Here is a 12,731-nt window from a genome sequence, read left to right as displayed (position 1 = left end):
GGGCTGCCGCCGCCCCCGCCAGACCGGGCCCCGCCGCAGCGCGGGCGGTCAGTGCGCAGCCCCGGAGCAGGAGCCCGGAGCCGGATTGCGGGCTCGGAGAGGACCCGACCCGCCCGCCGCCCCCAGCCAGGTGAGGGCAGCTCAGGGGCGGGGAGCCAAGCTTTCTCCGCGTGGAAGCGGGGGCGGGCGACGGCACAGGGGGATCGGGTTCCTTGTTCGCTGAAAGCAGGACCTGAGAGCTTGTTCATGAAAGAGGCTCAAGGGCTTTCATTCGGAAGGGATGGATGAAGGAAGGTTGGCATGGGGGCGGGGGGGACGTCTAGGGTATTCCCTCCTGAGGGATTTCTTTTTTCAGGAGGAAGGATCAATTGACTTCTGTAAAACGGTGGCTTATCTTTTGGGGAACATGAGGGGCTTTCAAGGTGGGAGGAGGTTCTGGCGAGGCTTGAAGGAGGGGGTAATTGGGGAGTGGGGTTTGGCGGGGAGCGGGGCTCTGAGACCCCCTTCGCCTGACATCCCGGCACCTCCCCCGTCGGTTCCGGGGCTCTGGGTCTGCCCAGGTCTCTGTGTCCGTTTTGTCTCTTTGAAGATGACTATTTTGAGCCTCACCTGGACAGAACTAGGAACAGTCATTTCTTCTCCTGGAGCTATGAGGCCCACCTGACACCATCCCACCTCTGACTTGTCCAGGGAAGGGATTTAAGGAAGGATGGGGACTTAAGGATCTGGGAAATGGCAGTGCTGGGTGAGAAATGGGCAGAGGCTGGGTAGTGGACACACAGGAGGACCCTCTGGCCCTCGTGGGGTGTACCAGACTCTGCAGGGAGATTGCTGAAGGTAGGGTAGGCAGGTGCTCCTGAGGCAGGACCTGCCAGGGGGAGAAGCAGGGGCAGAGAGAGTTGAGATGTTCCCATACTCCCAGAAGACAGAACGCTAGAGTTTTTGCTTGTTTTGCTGTGTTTTTGTTTTTTGTTTTGCTTTCTTTCTCCTTCACCGTGGATCCCAAGATTCATTCCACTTATTTTTCCACTTCTTTTTCATTCCACTCCCCTTATTTTTGCAAAAAAGGGAAACTGAGGCTAAGGACAGGTTGACTTGAAATATCTGTGTCTACGAGGGAAAAAGATGGTGGAGAGGAAGGCGTACCAAATCTGGAGTCAGAAGACCTTGGTTCAAGGTTGCCTCAGTGTGCATGATTACCTTAGGCCAAAATCCTTCCCTTGTTTGGGCCTGACTTTCTCATCTATAAAATGGGAAAGAGCCCACCTGTCTTGCAGGTTTGCTGCCAGACCAGATGTGTCCAAAGAGCTTTATGAAAGGGAATAGTCAGGAGGTGCAATCTTCATCACTGTAGATGGGTCCCCTCCTTCCTCTCTGCCCTCATCAAGGCTCTGACTAGCCCATGGTGTGCCTTTGTAGGAATTACAAAAGGTCCCTCCTCTGGAGGGAGAGAAGGTTCAGCTGGGTTAGGGACTTGGGGTCTTCATTATGAAAATTAGAAGAAGGCACACTTTTCCCCAGGTGCAGCAGCTCCACACTGTAGGGCAAGGAGAATGTGGGCTAGATTCCAGTGCCCACCTACCCTACGGTGAATGTCCTCGTGGAGAATGCATCTGCCCCTGGCAGCTCTTCTCAGCAAGATCCCAGGGTGTTGAGAGACACAGAGCTACACACACTCCCAGGGTACTTCCCAGAGAAGCCCACATCCCAGGTTGTTGCCAGCTCATTTTCTCTCTTACTTTGTTTCCACTTCAGGATCTTTGGGTATTCAAGCCCCAAAGCCCAACCGTTCTGGCTTCTGTACTGCAAGAAGGGCCCCTGGGGAGTCCAGAGGTCCAGAGTGGTGGCTGACCCTTGTGGGTCAGAGGCCAGGAAAGGGGTCAATGAGCATCTGTTCCCTTTCCTGTCCATATGGGGGTTTGAAACAGTGGCCATCAGTACAGAGAACTAGTGCCTGAGTGAGGGGCAGGCCAAGGTCCGCAGAATAGCCACAGGAAAATTCAGCAAACCAGGCTGAAAGAAACTCAGAGAGGCCCTGACCCCCTCTGTGGTGCCAAGGTGGGGAGGGGGTAAACCCAGCTGATAGCCTATAGGCCCCTCCCACCAGAGCATTTCTGCTCTTATGTGTGGTACAGGTGTGTGAGCTTTCACTTGAGAAAGCGGTTCGTTTCTTACAAAAAAAGAGACTCACTGGCCTAATCTTCTGGTTCCCAAAGTGTGGTCCTTGGACTAGCAGCATCTGCATTACCTGGAATTTGTTAGAAATGCAAATTCTCAAGCCTCTTCCTAAATCAACTGAACGGAAACTCTTGGCGGGGGCGGGGGGGGGAGGGGCAACAATGTGTGTTCTAGCAAGCGCTCTATAGGACACTGAGGCCCGCTGAAGCTTGAGAACCAAGGACCTAGTCCAAGTGTGTAGGAAGCCGAGTCCTAGTTGTGGGTCGGGGCAGGGCTGTGAAAATAACGCGTCTCCCAGTCTCGGAACTCTTGGCATTTGGGGGCCACCCCTGCACAAGCCCCCTCTCCTTCCCCTCCCAGGCACCATGCTGCTGCTGCTGCTGGGCCTGCTGGGCCCTGCCGCCTGCTGGGCCCTGGGGCCCTCTCCAGGCTCGTCGGAGCTGCGCTCGGCCTTCTCGGCGGCACGCACCACCCCCCTGGAGGGCACGTCGGAAATGGCGGTGACCTTCGACAAGGTGTACGTGAACATCGGCGGCGACTTCGACGCGGCCACAGGCCAGTTCCGCTGCCGCGTGCCCGGCGCCTACTTCTTCTCCTTCACGGCTGGCAAGGCCCCGCACAAGAGCCTGTCGGTGATGCTGGTGCGCAACCGCGACGAGGTGCAGGCGCTGGCCTTCGACGAGCAGCGGCGGCCCGGCGCGCGGCGCGCCGCCAGCCAGAGCGCCATGCTGCAGCTCGACTACGGCGACACGGTGTGGCTGCGGCTGCACGGCTCCCCGCAGTACGCGCTCGGCGCCCCCGGCGCCACCTTCAGCGGCTACCTGGTGTACGCCGACGCCGACGCGCCTGCGCGCGGGCCGCCCGCGTCCCCCGAGCCTCGCTCGCCTCGGCGGCGCGCACGCGCAGCCTGGTTGGCTCGGACGCGGGCCCGGGGCCGCGGCACCGGCCGCTCGCCTTCGACACGGAGCTCGTCAACATCGGCGGCGACTTCGACGCGGCGACTGGCGTGTTCCGCTGCCGCCTGCCGGGCGCCTACTTCTTCTCCTTCACGCTGGGCAAGCTGCCGCACAAGACGCTGTCGGTGAAGCTGATGAAGAACCGCGACGAGGTGCAGGCCATGATTTACGACGACGGCGCGTCGCGGCGCCGCGAGATGCAGAGCCAGAGCGTGATGCTGGCGCTGCGGCGCGGCGACGCCGTCTGGCTGCTCAGCCACGACCACGACGGCTACGGCGCCTACAGCAACCACGGCAAGTACATCACCTTCTCCGGCTTCCTGGTGTACCCCGACCTCGCCCCCGCCGGCCCGCCGGGCCTCGGGCCCCCGGAGCTCTGAGCCCCGCCCGGGGAGAGGAGCCCGGGGGCGGCCCGGGGCGTGCATGCAGAGCCGGGCCGCGGCCCGAGCGCCCAGCCGGCGCGAGCATGACGGCCCGCCCAGTGCGGCTGACTCTGCCAATAAAGTGGGCCTGCGTCGGCACCTGTCTGCCTGGGGTCCTGCGCTTTGTCTGGTCTGCGACGCTGTGGTCTCTGGCGGGGCGGGAAGGCACGGACTACTGCAGACCGGGGGGTGGGGGTCGGAGGGCCGAGGGCAGGATTTGGTCAGGCCCTGGGAGGGTGAGGAGATGGGAATTTGATTGAACTGAACCCGACTCCCCAACCCCTTGCGGGACTCCCCTTCACGTTCCTTTCTAGTCAGACCCTCTAACTCCTTCCCACTGACCTACGACGTCACTTAGGGTCCAGCTGGTTCTTTCTTGTGACAAGGGACCTCACCCTGCTCCCTTTCTGGGAGTATGGGATTCAAGGAAACAGAATATTCCGTTTTCTAGCAGGGTGTGTGTGGGATGAGCCGTTGAGACCTGGTTGCCCCAACTCCTGCCCTCCCAGGACAGGAAGGGTGATTCGCCCAGGGCAGGGGTTAAACAACTTACTTTGGCATAAAAGGACACAGGCTGGAGACCAGAACAGAACATTTTATGGGACAGCTATACAGGATCAGGACTACACCAGCCAGACTCAGCTTCTCTGTCAGTCCCCTCGCAGCCTCACTTCCCCCTCTGAGGTGTTCATCTGAGGCTTGTTGAGATGGACCAAAAAACCTGCTCCCCCCCATCCCCGGCCAAAGAAAGGTAATGTTCTTCCACCTGCTTTGCTCCACTCCTCTGACAGACTAAACTAAAAATGTCCAGTCTGTTCTAATCCAGATGGGGAACTTGGGGCACAGGGACTCCAGAGCATTGGTTGGGATTTAAAAGGGGTATGTAAATGAGGACAGGGTACCGCACATGCACAAGGTTCCCATAGATTCCACAGGACTTGTCACAGACTGCCAGGGTAGGAGTTGGAGCGTCTGACTCGGCCTTCCTTGGGGGCATCTTTCTTTTCAGTATCTCTTGAACACACTTCTCAACCCTGACCCAACACACACCTGCAAGTCCTGCCTTTAGCTCTGTGCCTGCTGCCTGAGACCCAGGCTCTTAGCCTACCAGGACCCAGGGAAGAAAATGGGGGAGGGGTAAACTGGGTTCCAGGGTACAATCCAAGCCCAGAGACCTGAACACAGTGGGAAGGACCACGTGTCAGATGGAAGCCACTGCCCAGGATGTATCTGGCTTGGGCCATGAGTTGGGGGCAGTGGTGGGTTGACAGGTGAAAGGGGAGGGTCAGGGAAAGGGGTCCAGGATCAAGGCCCAGGGCCCCAAAGATGGAGGCTGCCCCTGGGGGCAGAAGCCCTTGCACAGGTCCCAGAGTGTTTCCTGTGCCAGCAGGGTGAAGACCTGGGCCCAGCGACCCCTCTCCTCAGCCTCACTAGCCTCATGGAGCCGGTAGACACAGGACAGGCCTGTGAGGAGCAGATGTTCAAAGTCCCAAGGGCTAAGAGGAGGCCCTTTCCGCAGGTCCTGGAACTGCCGCAGCCGCTGCTTAGCACCCTCCAAGTCACTGGGCACGTGGTGCTGCAGGAGGAGCCTGAGTCGGCGGCCTGGGCGTGTGGATGCCAGCTCCTCGTCCTGGATGTGCAGCTGCCCCATGACATCCATCTCCAGCCCAGCCCAGAGCAGCTGCAAGGGGAGCCATGTAAGGGGTGGGCTGGAGCCTGGGGGGCAGGGCAGGGAGCAAGAGTGGGCCGGGGGTGGGGGGCATAAGCAGGCAGTAGGACCCATGCTGGGTTGCCCCCTCCCACACGCAGCAAGCCTAGCTTGAGACATCCCGCTTCCCAACCCTGAGCTTAGGGACCTCTGGACATTCCCTCCCCCATATCCCAGGCTGGAGGAAAGACCTCAAACATCACTTCCGGGGCCTCTGGCTCCTGCAGGCCACCTCCCACGCTGGTGCTGTCCATGGGCTGCCCTGGGGCAGCAGAAAGGAGTCAGGCCCTGGCAAGCTCCACCCTGAACACCCCACCCTCCCAGAAGTGCCCCTTAGCTGTGTGGTAGGGATGCCTAGAGGTTCTTCTATCTACAAAAGAGCAGAAATGCCATCCCATGTCCCCCTTCCCTTTACACACACATGCATGTTGACATTCACCCTCCCAGGCATGGGTCTTGTGATCCCCAAATCATCATCCCAAACCCAGATACCACCTCGGCAAATGTCCAGGACTCCTCCTTGAACTTCTGCAGTTCCGTTGGCAAAGAACTCCAGACCACTGGGTCACAAGACACTTCACTTCCCACTTCCCCTCCCTGTAATCATCTGGGACAATGTGACCTAAAACAGTGCCAGTGACTCTCCCCAAGGGTTGAGGACCCCTTTAGGAAGAGATCTACTCCTTCCTTGCTCCTCAGTAGTGATCATGCAGAAGGTGGGGAAGCAAGGCGAGGCAGGTTGTCTGCTGCAGCTTCCTTCATTGCACACTCTGGTGTGCCGCCCAGCCCTTGGAATGATGGTCCTGAGCCCAGGGCGGGTCCAGAGGTCCTGCTTCGTGTATCTAGAATAAGGCCACTGCCCACCTCTGTCCACGGCTGGCATTGAGGGCACTTGGGGCTACCTCCCTTTGCCTGGACCTTTCTGGTTCCAGGGTTGGGGCCCAGACTATTACTCCTGCTGCATAGGTCAGTCTGGTACCATGCCCACAGTGCCTAGGCCATGCTAGGTTCAGAGAGAACTAATTTTAACTGCTATCAGCTGGCAGCATTCCTTGGCTCCCATCCACCCCACCCTAAAGCCCCGGTACCTGGATGGTGCTGGGTTGTAGTCACCCCAGGGAGAAGGCAAATGGCTACTATTAGCCAAGCCAGGAACTGCATCGTCCCAGCCATACCCCACCGCGTCCTCTGAGTCTTCCTCTCCCCAGCTGCTCTCTGCTTCTGCATCCGCCGGCCACACGCCACTGCTCCAACTTTCCACTGCAGGCTGCTCAGGCGTTCCCTACTTTGTGTGTTAGCCTTCAATACTGAACAGGGAGGGGCTGGCTCTGACTTCCCAGGACCTTTCCATCTCATGGAAATGTGGAATCTTTAGTTGTTGGCAGTAGGAGCCTGGCTCCCTGCTTGTCAAGCCCTCAGCCTGTTCCTGTCCAGATGGGCGGGATGCTTGCTTACTAGAAAAACGGTGCTTGGTAGCCAACAGCTCTTGCTTGGCCCTCCTAAGAGGTACGAAAGAGCCCAGGCAGTAACAGTACCTTACTACTTGTCCTCACCCCCAAAACATCCTACAGCTGAGCTCAGGCTCTAACACCCAGTCCAGCCCAGCCCAGCCTCCAGGGAGCCCCTCAGCAGCCAAAAGCATCAGCTGCAAAACTTGGTTCTGGAACTGCAGTGGTTCTCCAACTACATGGTGCGCTGGCTGGGTGGTCCCACAGACCAGCAAAGCTGAACACTTCCAGCTCGGAGACTCAGTCATCAGCCATACAGACCCTAGAGTCCTGTCACCTAGAAAACAAATCTGTAGCTTCTAAGTATCTTTTGCGTCAGCCCTGGGATGGCCTTTGCTTGCTTACAACATTCTCAGCCCTGGCTGGAATCTAGGAAGATTACCTTAGCCCAAGTGTGACGGGCTATTAGCTTGCAGGGAGCAGGATGCAGGGTTCAAGACTCAAAAATGAGCTATGGCTCATGGAACCTTGTGGATGCTTGGTGGGTGGGGGTTTCCCTGGTTCCACCCAGACCGCTCGGTCCATCAGCTGCCACCAGACAGTCTGCTGTGACAAGAGGCTTTCTCCTGCAGTTGTTGAGGGCCCTGCAGTTTTCAGGAGACGCCATGCCATACCCATCCTAAGCCCTGTGGACAGTGAGGACTTTCCATTTCAGCTCCAGAAACCCCCTCTCAGAAGAACATCCAGACCTGCAGGTCACCATGTCTGCAACTGTACTACTTAGTCCCATTAAAAGAGACTCCTGGGTTGGTAGTCTCTTTAAGGAAGAGGGGGAAAATCCCTGCTGAATCTCCCCTCTCCCGAGTCAAGCTTCACTTCTACCCACAAGCATACAAGACATGATTAATCTAAAGATTTTATTTACAGGGATGCTCAGTTATAGATAAAGCGCTTTCTAGTATCCACATGCCTTCCCTGGAGCTACTTGGTTTCAGGTTTCTTGTCTCCGGCTTCAAGCTTGAGACTCTCAGGAGGCTGGCGATAGGCAGGGAAAGCCTCCCATGGGCTGTTCAGGTCAAACTTGCGGAACTCCTGGGCCAACTCCACTGGCTCAGCCACCACCCGCTTCACCTCATCGTCATAGCGTAACTGCAGAAGAGAAAGACAGGCTTAAGCACTGAGGAAGACCTTGTTCAGAGCTACTGAGCCACTAAGGGGCCTACTTTCCCAAGGGCACAGGTGACTTCACCAACTCCATTACTTCTCTGTCCTTGAGTGCTTTTCCAGCCTCTGTCAGCAAGTCTCCACGCACATCAGTATTACCGATCAAGTCACAGCCCACCCTTAGTCCAAAATGGGCTGCCATCACCCAGCCAGGCTCCCCTGCTCACCATCCCCACATAAGCTCTGAGCTCCTTTTCCAGCACAACTGACTTTGTTCACCCATCCACTCTCATAAGGAAATGGTAAGCATTGGCCCAGGATTAGGAAGCAAGTCAGTGGCTGAAAAGAGTGAACCTAAACTGGCAAGCACTCAAGTTCAGACCATGTGGCTTTGGCATTACCACTGTCAAGAGGAAGGCAGTAAATTTGGCATTGCTTTTCTTGGTGGGAGGATCAGTTGGATAAGGTAAAGACAAACAGGTGATGGGGTGAAGAGGCAAACCAGATAAGGGAGACAGTGAAAACAAGAAGAGGGAAGTAGCCCTAACCAGAAGTAGCTGGAGAAGCAAATGGGACCATGCAAAACCCTGAGAAAACAGGATATTTGGGTACTGAAGAGAAAGGGTGATTGCCACTATCTCAACATTTCAAAAAAGTTACTCTGCTACAAAATCACACGTGTATGTATGCAATAGACCATTTTCCTGCTCACGAACACTCTGTAGCAGAAGGATGGTAAAGCAAAGCACTGAAATCCTTCAGAAGGCCCTTGTAGTCACAGGTTACTGATCCTGCCTTTGACCATTTTCAAGGGCTAACCGTTTAGTGTCTTCCCTGTCAGCTGCCTTCTCAGGGGTCCAGGGCAGGGTAAAATGGTCCTTCGCTTTTCCATCTTGTGGACAAAGTGTGTCCTCAAGGTTGCCTTGGTCATTGAAATGATCACTACGATAATGGCTAATGTCAACTGAGTATTTACAGGACACCAGGCTGTAAGCATACATCATTCGGCTCACTATAAATCTTATTAAGTACTATCGTTCCCATTTTGCAGCTGAGAAAATCATCATGGAGAAATTAAGTAACAGGCCCCAGATTATAAAAGTGATGCTAGGATTTGAATCCAGAGCCTACGTTCTCCCACGCCTATGCTATTAAACCAACCACAATACACAGATCCTATTTCCTGCCATGCCCAGGATATCCCAGGTTCCCTGCCAGTCTTTCCCTGAGGCTGCTGCCCCCGTTCCAAGGTTCCCCCTACCTCAACGTAGCCAGACAGGGGAAAGTCTTTCCGGAAGGGATGTCCCTCAAAGCCATAGTCTGTCAGGATCCTTCTTAGGTCAGGGTGGTTAGCAAAGAAGACTCCAAACATGTCCCAGATCTAGGAAAAAAGAGGCCCTCAGGCAACTAGTCCATCATGGCCAACACAGGGGCGAGGATGCCCTGCATGCAATAGTTTCAACCAATTCTGCAACTCTGGCCTAGAGGCAGGATCCACCATGTCCAGTAACTTACCTCCCTCTCATACCAGTTAGCAGCCTTATACACAGAAACCGTGGACTCAATGGGTGTCAGCTCATCTGTATAGGTCTTCACACGGATCCGAGAGTTGAAGCGCAGAGAAAGCAGGTTGTAAACAATCTAGGGAGAGCAGAAGGAGCTGGAGGACCAAGATGGACACAGGATCTGGGGTGGGAGTCCCTGAGTGAGAACATCAATGACGAGGATATAAGGTGGGTTAGGGTTCTACCTGTGAACGTGTCTTCTGTCCTGAAGCTAACCTCAAGACCCTTCTGTATTTACGACTACTTCCGAAGGCCTAAGCCCTGCTATAGCTCACAGCACGTCAGCGTGCTTGTCTTTGCTCACGCTATTCCCTTTGTCTGGGATGACTCTGGACCCCCCTCTCCTAGCCCCAGTCCTTACTGGGCTACTTCCTGGTCTCTTGGTCATCCATGAAGATTCAGCACAAACATTCTCTCTCCCTTCAAAGCGTCCCAGACAGAACTGAGTTCCCCTGTGTTCTCGTAGCATCTAACATCCCATGCACTGTGTTACCACAGTCAGCTCTTTATGTGTCCTTCTCCCTCACTAGAGTTGGGGGGACTCCTTGAGGACAGGTATTGGGTATTACTTCTCCCTTGATCCCAAGATCTGGCAAATAGATGATCAGTAAATATCAATAGCTAAACGTACTGAGAACATACCATGTGCTGGCAATCTACCTCTACTATCTCACTTCACAACCACTCCATGAAGTAGGACAATTTTATGCTTATTTTGCACACAAGAAATCTAAAGCTTAGGGGGTGCCTGGGTGGCTTGATAGGTTAAACATCTGACTTTGGCTTGGGTCATGATCTCGGGGTCCTGGGATCAGGCTCCCCACTCAGTAGGGAGTCTGCTTCTCCCTCTCCCTGTCCCTACCCCTGTTTGTGAATGCACGCTCTCTCTCAAATAAATAAGTAATCTTAAAAAAAAAAAGAAGAAGAAATCTTAAGCTTAGAAAGATAAACAAAATGTCTGAAGTCACGTAGCCTATTAGTGGCAGAGCTAGGATTCAAACTTGAGGTTTGCTTGATCTGAGGCCTTAGTTTAACTGCTGTGTTGTACTGTTTGACCTGAACTAAACTAAGGAGGCCTATGGTTCCCACTGGTAGCCTTCACCCTAAGACTTGTATGTCCCTTTTCTTTACCCACCAAGTCTTCTCAAATTTCCTGACTGACCTCAAAACGATTCTGCCGAGTGGGGATGTCCACGGCTGTCAAGTCAGCCAAGGATTTGAACTGCGCATTGGTGTGATCCCTGAGGAAAATCAGCACTGGGATGACTCCATCAGGATGGATACAGATCTCCAACTCATTGAAACAAGACACCTGCAGACACGGAAAGGGAGAAAAGAAGGAACAAAGAGCTACTGAGAGAACAGCTAACTTCAGCTGGAGTCTCCTGGTTTAAGATAGAGAAAGAAGTCCAAGTGGGATAGAAGAGACTGGTTTATTTGACACCAAGCTGCCTACTCCTACATGCCCTGAGAACATGTTCTTTCTTGACCCATGACCAAACAACAGTTGTGAGCATTACCTGAACTTGTTGGACATACTTGGGCAGGATTTCAGCCACATACTCTCCAAAAGCTGAGAGCTGCTTGTGGGCCACATCATCCTGTGGTCTGACAGTGGCTGGAAGAAGAAGGAATATTTAACAAAGGAATGGAGAAGGCAGCAGCCACACCTGCATTCAGTCTCTTGGGCTCGCAAGGGGTGTTGTCTCCTGGCAGGGCTCCCTGCAGAACTTTGAAGAAGGTGACGGTGGAGGGTTCCTCCTCCAGGAAAACTTAGGAAAAATGTCACCTACAGAGTCCACAAAGACTCTCCTTATTACTGCAATTGTGGTATTTGCCTCTTCTCAAAGCTATTCCCTGGTTCTTCCTTCACAATGCCTGCATTTTTGCTAAAGCAGCATACATTTCAACTCTCTTACCACACCAGGGACTCTTTAAGGGTGGGAACCAGAACTTTTGCTTCTCTGTACCTCCTTAGGCACCTGGCTCAAGCAGTTTCTCAAGCTAAGAACTTCAAGACTGAAGAGCCCTCAAAGATTATCTAGTTGAAACCTTTTTTGGGGGGGTGCCTAGGTGGTTCAGTTAGTTAAATGTCTGCTTTTGGCTCAGGTCATGATCCCAGGGTTCTGGGATCAAGCCCCATGTTGGTCTCCCTGCTCAGTGGGGAGCCTGCTTCTTCCTCTCCTGCTCATGCTCTCTCTCTCTTTCTCCGTGTCGTTATCTCTCTCTCAAATAAATAAAATCTTAAACAAAACAAAACCTTTTCCCCCCCCACTGATGAGGAAACTGAGGTCCAAAAGGAGGAAATGTCAGGTCTCCTGACTCTCAATCCGCTTATGTTGACTGTAATATATCTCCCTACACCCATTCATGCATCCCTCAATCACTGAGTACCCACACATCACAGGTTGCACACACCACAGCTAAGTGTTCTCTGCCTTTGGCAGCAGGCAAGCCTGCTGTGTCACTCACTAGTTCTGTGACTATGGGCAAGTTACTTCTCTGAATTGTTTCCTAATCTATCTATACTAAGAGGATCACAATAGCTATCTACCTCCTAAGATTGTTCCGAAGACTAAATAAAATCGTTCACTATATCACTTAGCAAGCTGCCTAGCACACAACAAGCACTCAATATGAACTATCTTAACAGGCCTCTATGACCCAAGCATTGTTTCCCGCTCTCAATGAGCTGACAGCTTAAACAAAGAGAAAAGGAATCATGGAAACGGACGAGAGGTAATCAGGGCCATAACAGGGAGACAAAAGGATACACAGAGAGCCCGATTCTGCTCGCAGAATGAGGCCCACTGCAGTCAGGTCTCCACAAGCAGAGATTCGCCAGAGGAAACAGGGAAGGACATCTCAGGCAAGGGCAAACACCTGACGAAAAGAATGAAGGGTCCCCCGCCTGTAGTCCCGACAAAGGCGCGCCCGCACATACTCACGGCGCGTGTCGGCTGCGACGCTTTCCCTCCTCACCGGCAGCAACAGCACCGAGGGTCGCCCGGCCCCTGCACCGGAAGATAAAAAAAGACACAAGCGCGAGGTGAGGCTTGATGGGCTCCCTGCGCTAAGCGCGCCTCCGCTCCCGCCCCGGGCCTCAGCCAGCTGCCCCCGGCTTACCCCTGGCCAGCGCCATGGACCCCACGAGCCCCCGCCACCAGCCCCTGGCCGCCGCCGCCGCCGCCGCCATGTTTCGGGATGCAACCAGGAAGCCAAAGCGAGACCCACAGGACACGGACCCCAAGGGCAGGGACCGGAAGCGGAAGTGTGCGTCTGATTTTTCT

At 54.4% G+C, this 12,731-nt stretch overlaps 3 protein-coding genes across 4 annotated transcripts; 1 reads left to right on the top strand and 2 right to left on the bottom strand.

The window, feature by feature from the left end:
• Positions 1-8: 8 nt before the first annotated feature.
• Positions 9-3,671, top strand: C1QTNF4 (C1q and TNF related 4). Its single transcript, XM_034645298.1, is given in 3 exon segments — positions 9-130; positions 2,539-3,060; positions 3,063-3,671. Coding segments are annotated over 2 exon segments (969 nt in total). The 5' UTR covers positions 9-130; positions 2,539-2,543; the 3' UTR covers positions 3,515-3,671.
• A 1,084-nt stretch (positions 3,672-4,755) lies between these two features.
• On the bottom strand, positions 4,756-7,039 carry FAM180B (family with sequence similarity 180 member B). 2 transcript variants are annotated; one of them, XM_002921649.4, is made up of 3 exons: positions 6,353-7,039; positions 5,456-5,526; positions 4,756-5,237 (listed from the first exon to the last, which is right to left on the bottom strand). In XM_002921649.4, the coding sequence occupies exons 1-3, from the start codon at positions 6,618-6,620 to the stop codon at positions 4,842-4,844; spliced, it is 735 nt and encodes a 244-aa protein (XP_002921695.3). In that variant the 5' UTR covers positions 6,621-7,039; the 3' UTR covers positions 4,756-4,841. The 2 variants fall into 2 exon arrangements, with proteins under 2 accessions (XP_002921695.3, XP_034501190.1); XM_034645299.1 differs by lacking the exon at positions 5,456-5,526 and having other exon boundaries at positions 4,756-5,272.
• Positions 7,040-7,614: 575 nt separating this feature from the next.
• Positions 7,615-12,717, bottom strand: NDUFS3 (NADH:ubiquinone oxidoreductase core subunit S3). Its single transcript, XM_002921647.4, has 7 exons — positions 12,568-12,717; positions 12,390-12,455; positions 10,962-11,059; positions 10,604-10,753; positions 9,392-9,517; positions 9,138-9,257; positions 7,615-7,861 (listed from the first exon to the last, which is right to left on the bottom strand). Exons 1-7 carry the CDS (start codon positions 12,635-12,637, stop codon positions 7,694-7,696), a joined length of 798 nt encoding a protein of 265 aa, XP_002921693.1. The 5' UTR covers positions 12,638-12,717; the 3' UTR covers positions 7,615-7,693.
• Positions 12,718-12,731: the final 14 nt, after the last annotated feature.

This window comes from Ailuropoda melanoleuca, chromosome 16 (assembly GCF_002007445.2).
Source record: "Ailuropoda melanoleuca isolate Jingjing chromosome 16, ASM200744v2, whole genome shotgun sequence".
Taxonomy (NCBI): domain Eukaryota; kingdom Metazoa; phylum Chordata; class Mammalia; order Carnivora; family Ursidae; genus Ailuropoda; species Ailuropoda melanoleuca.
Note: the sequence above shows the minus strand (reverse complement) of the source record. Positions and strands in the feature narration are given on the sequence as shown.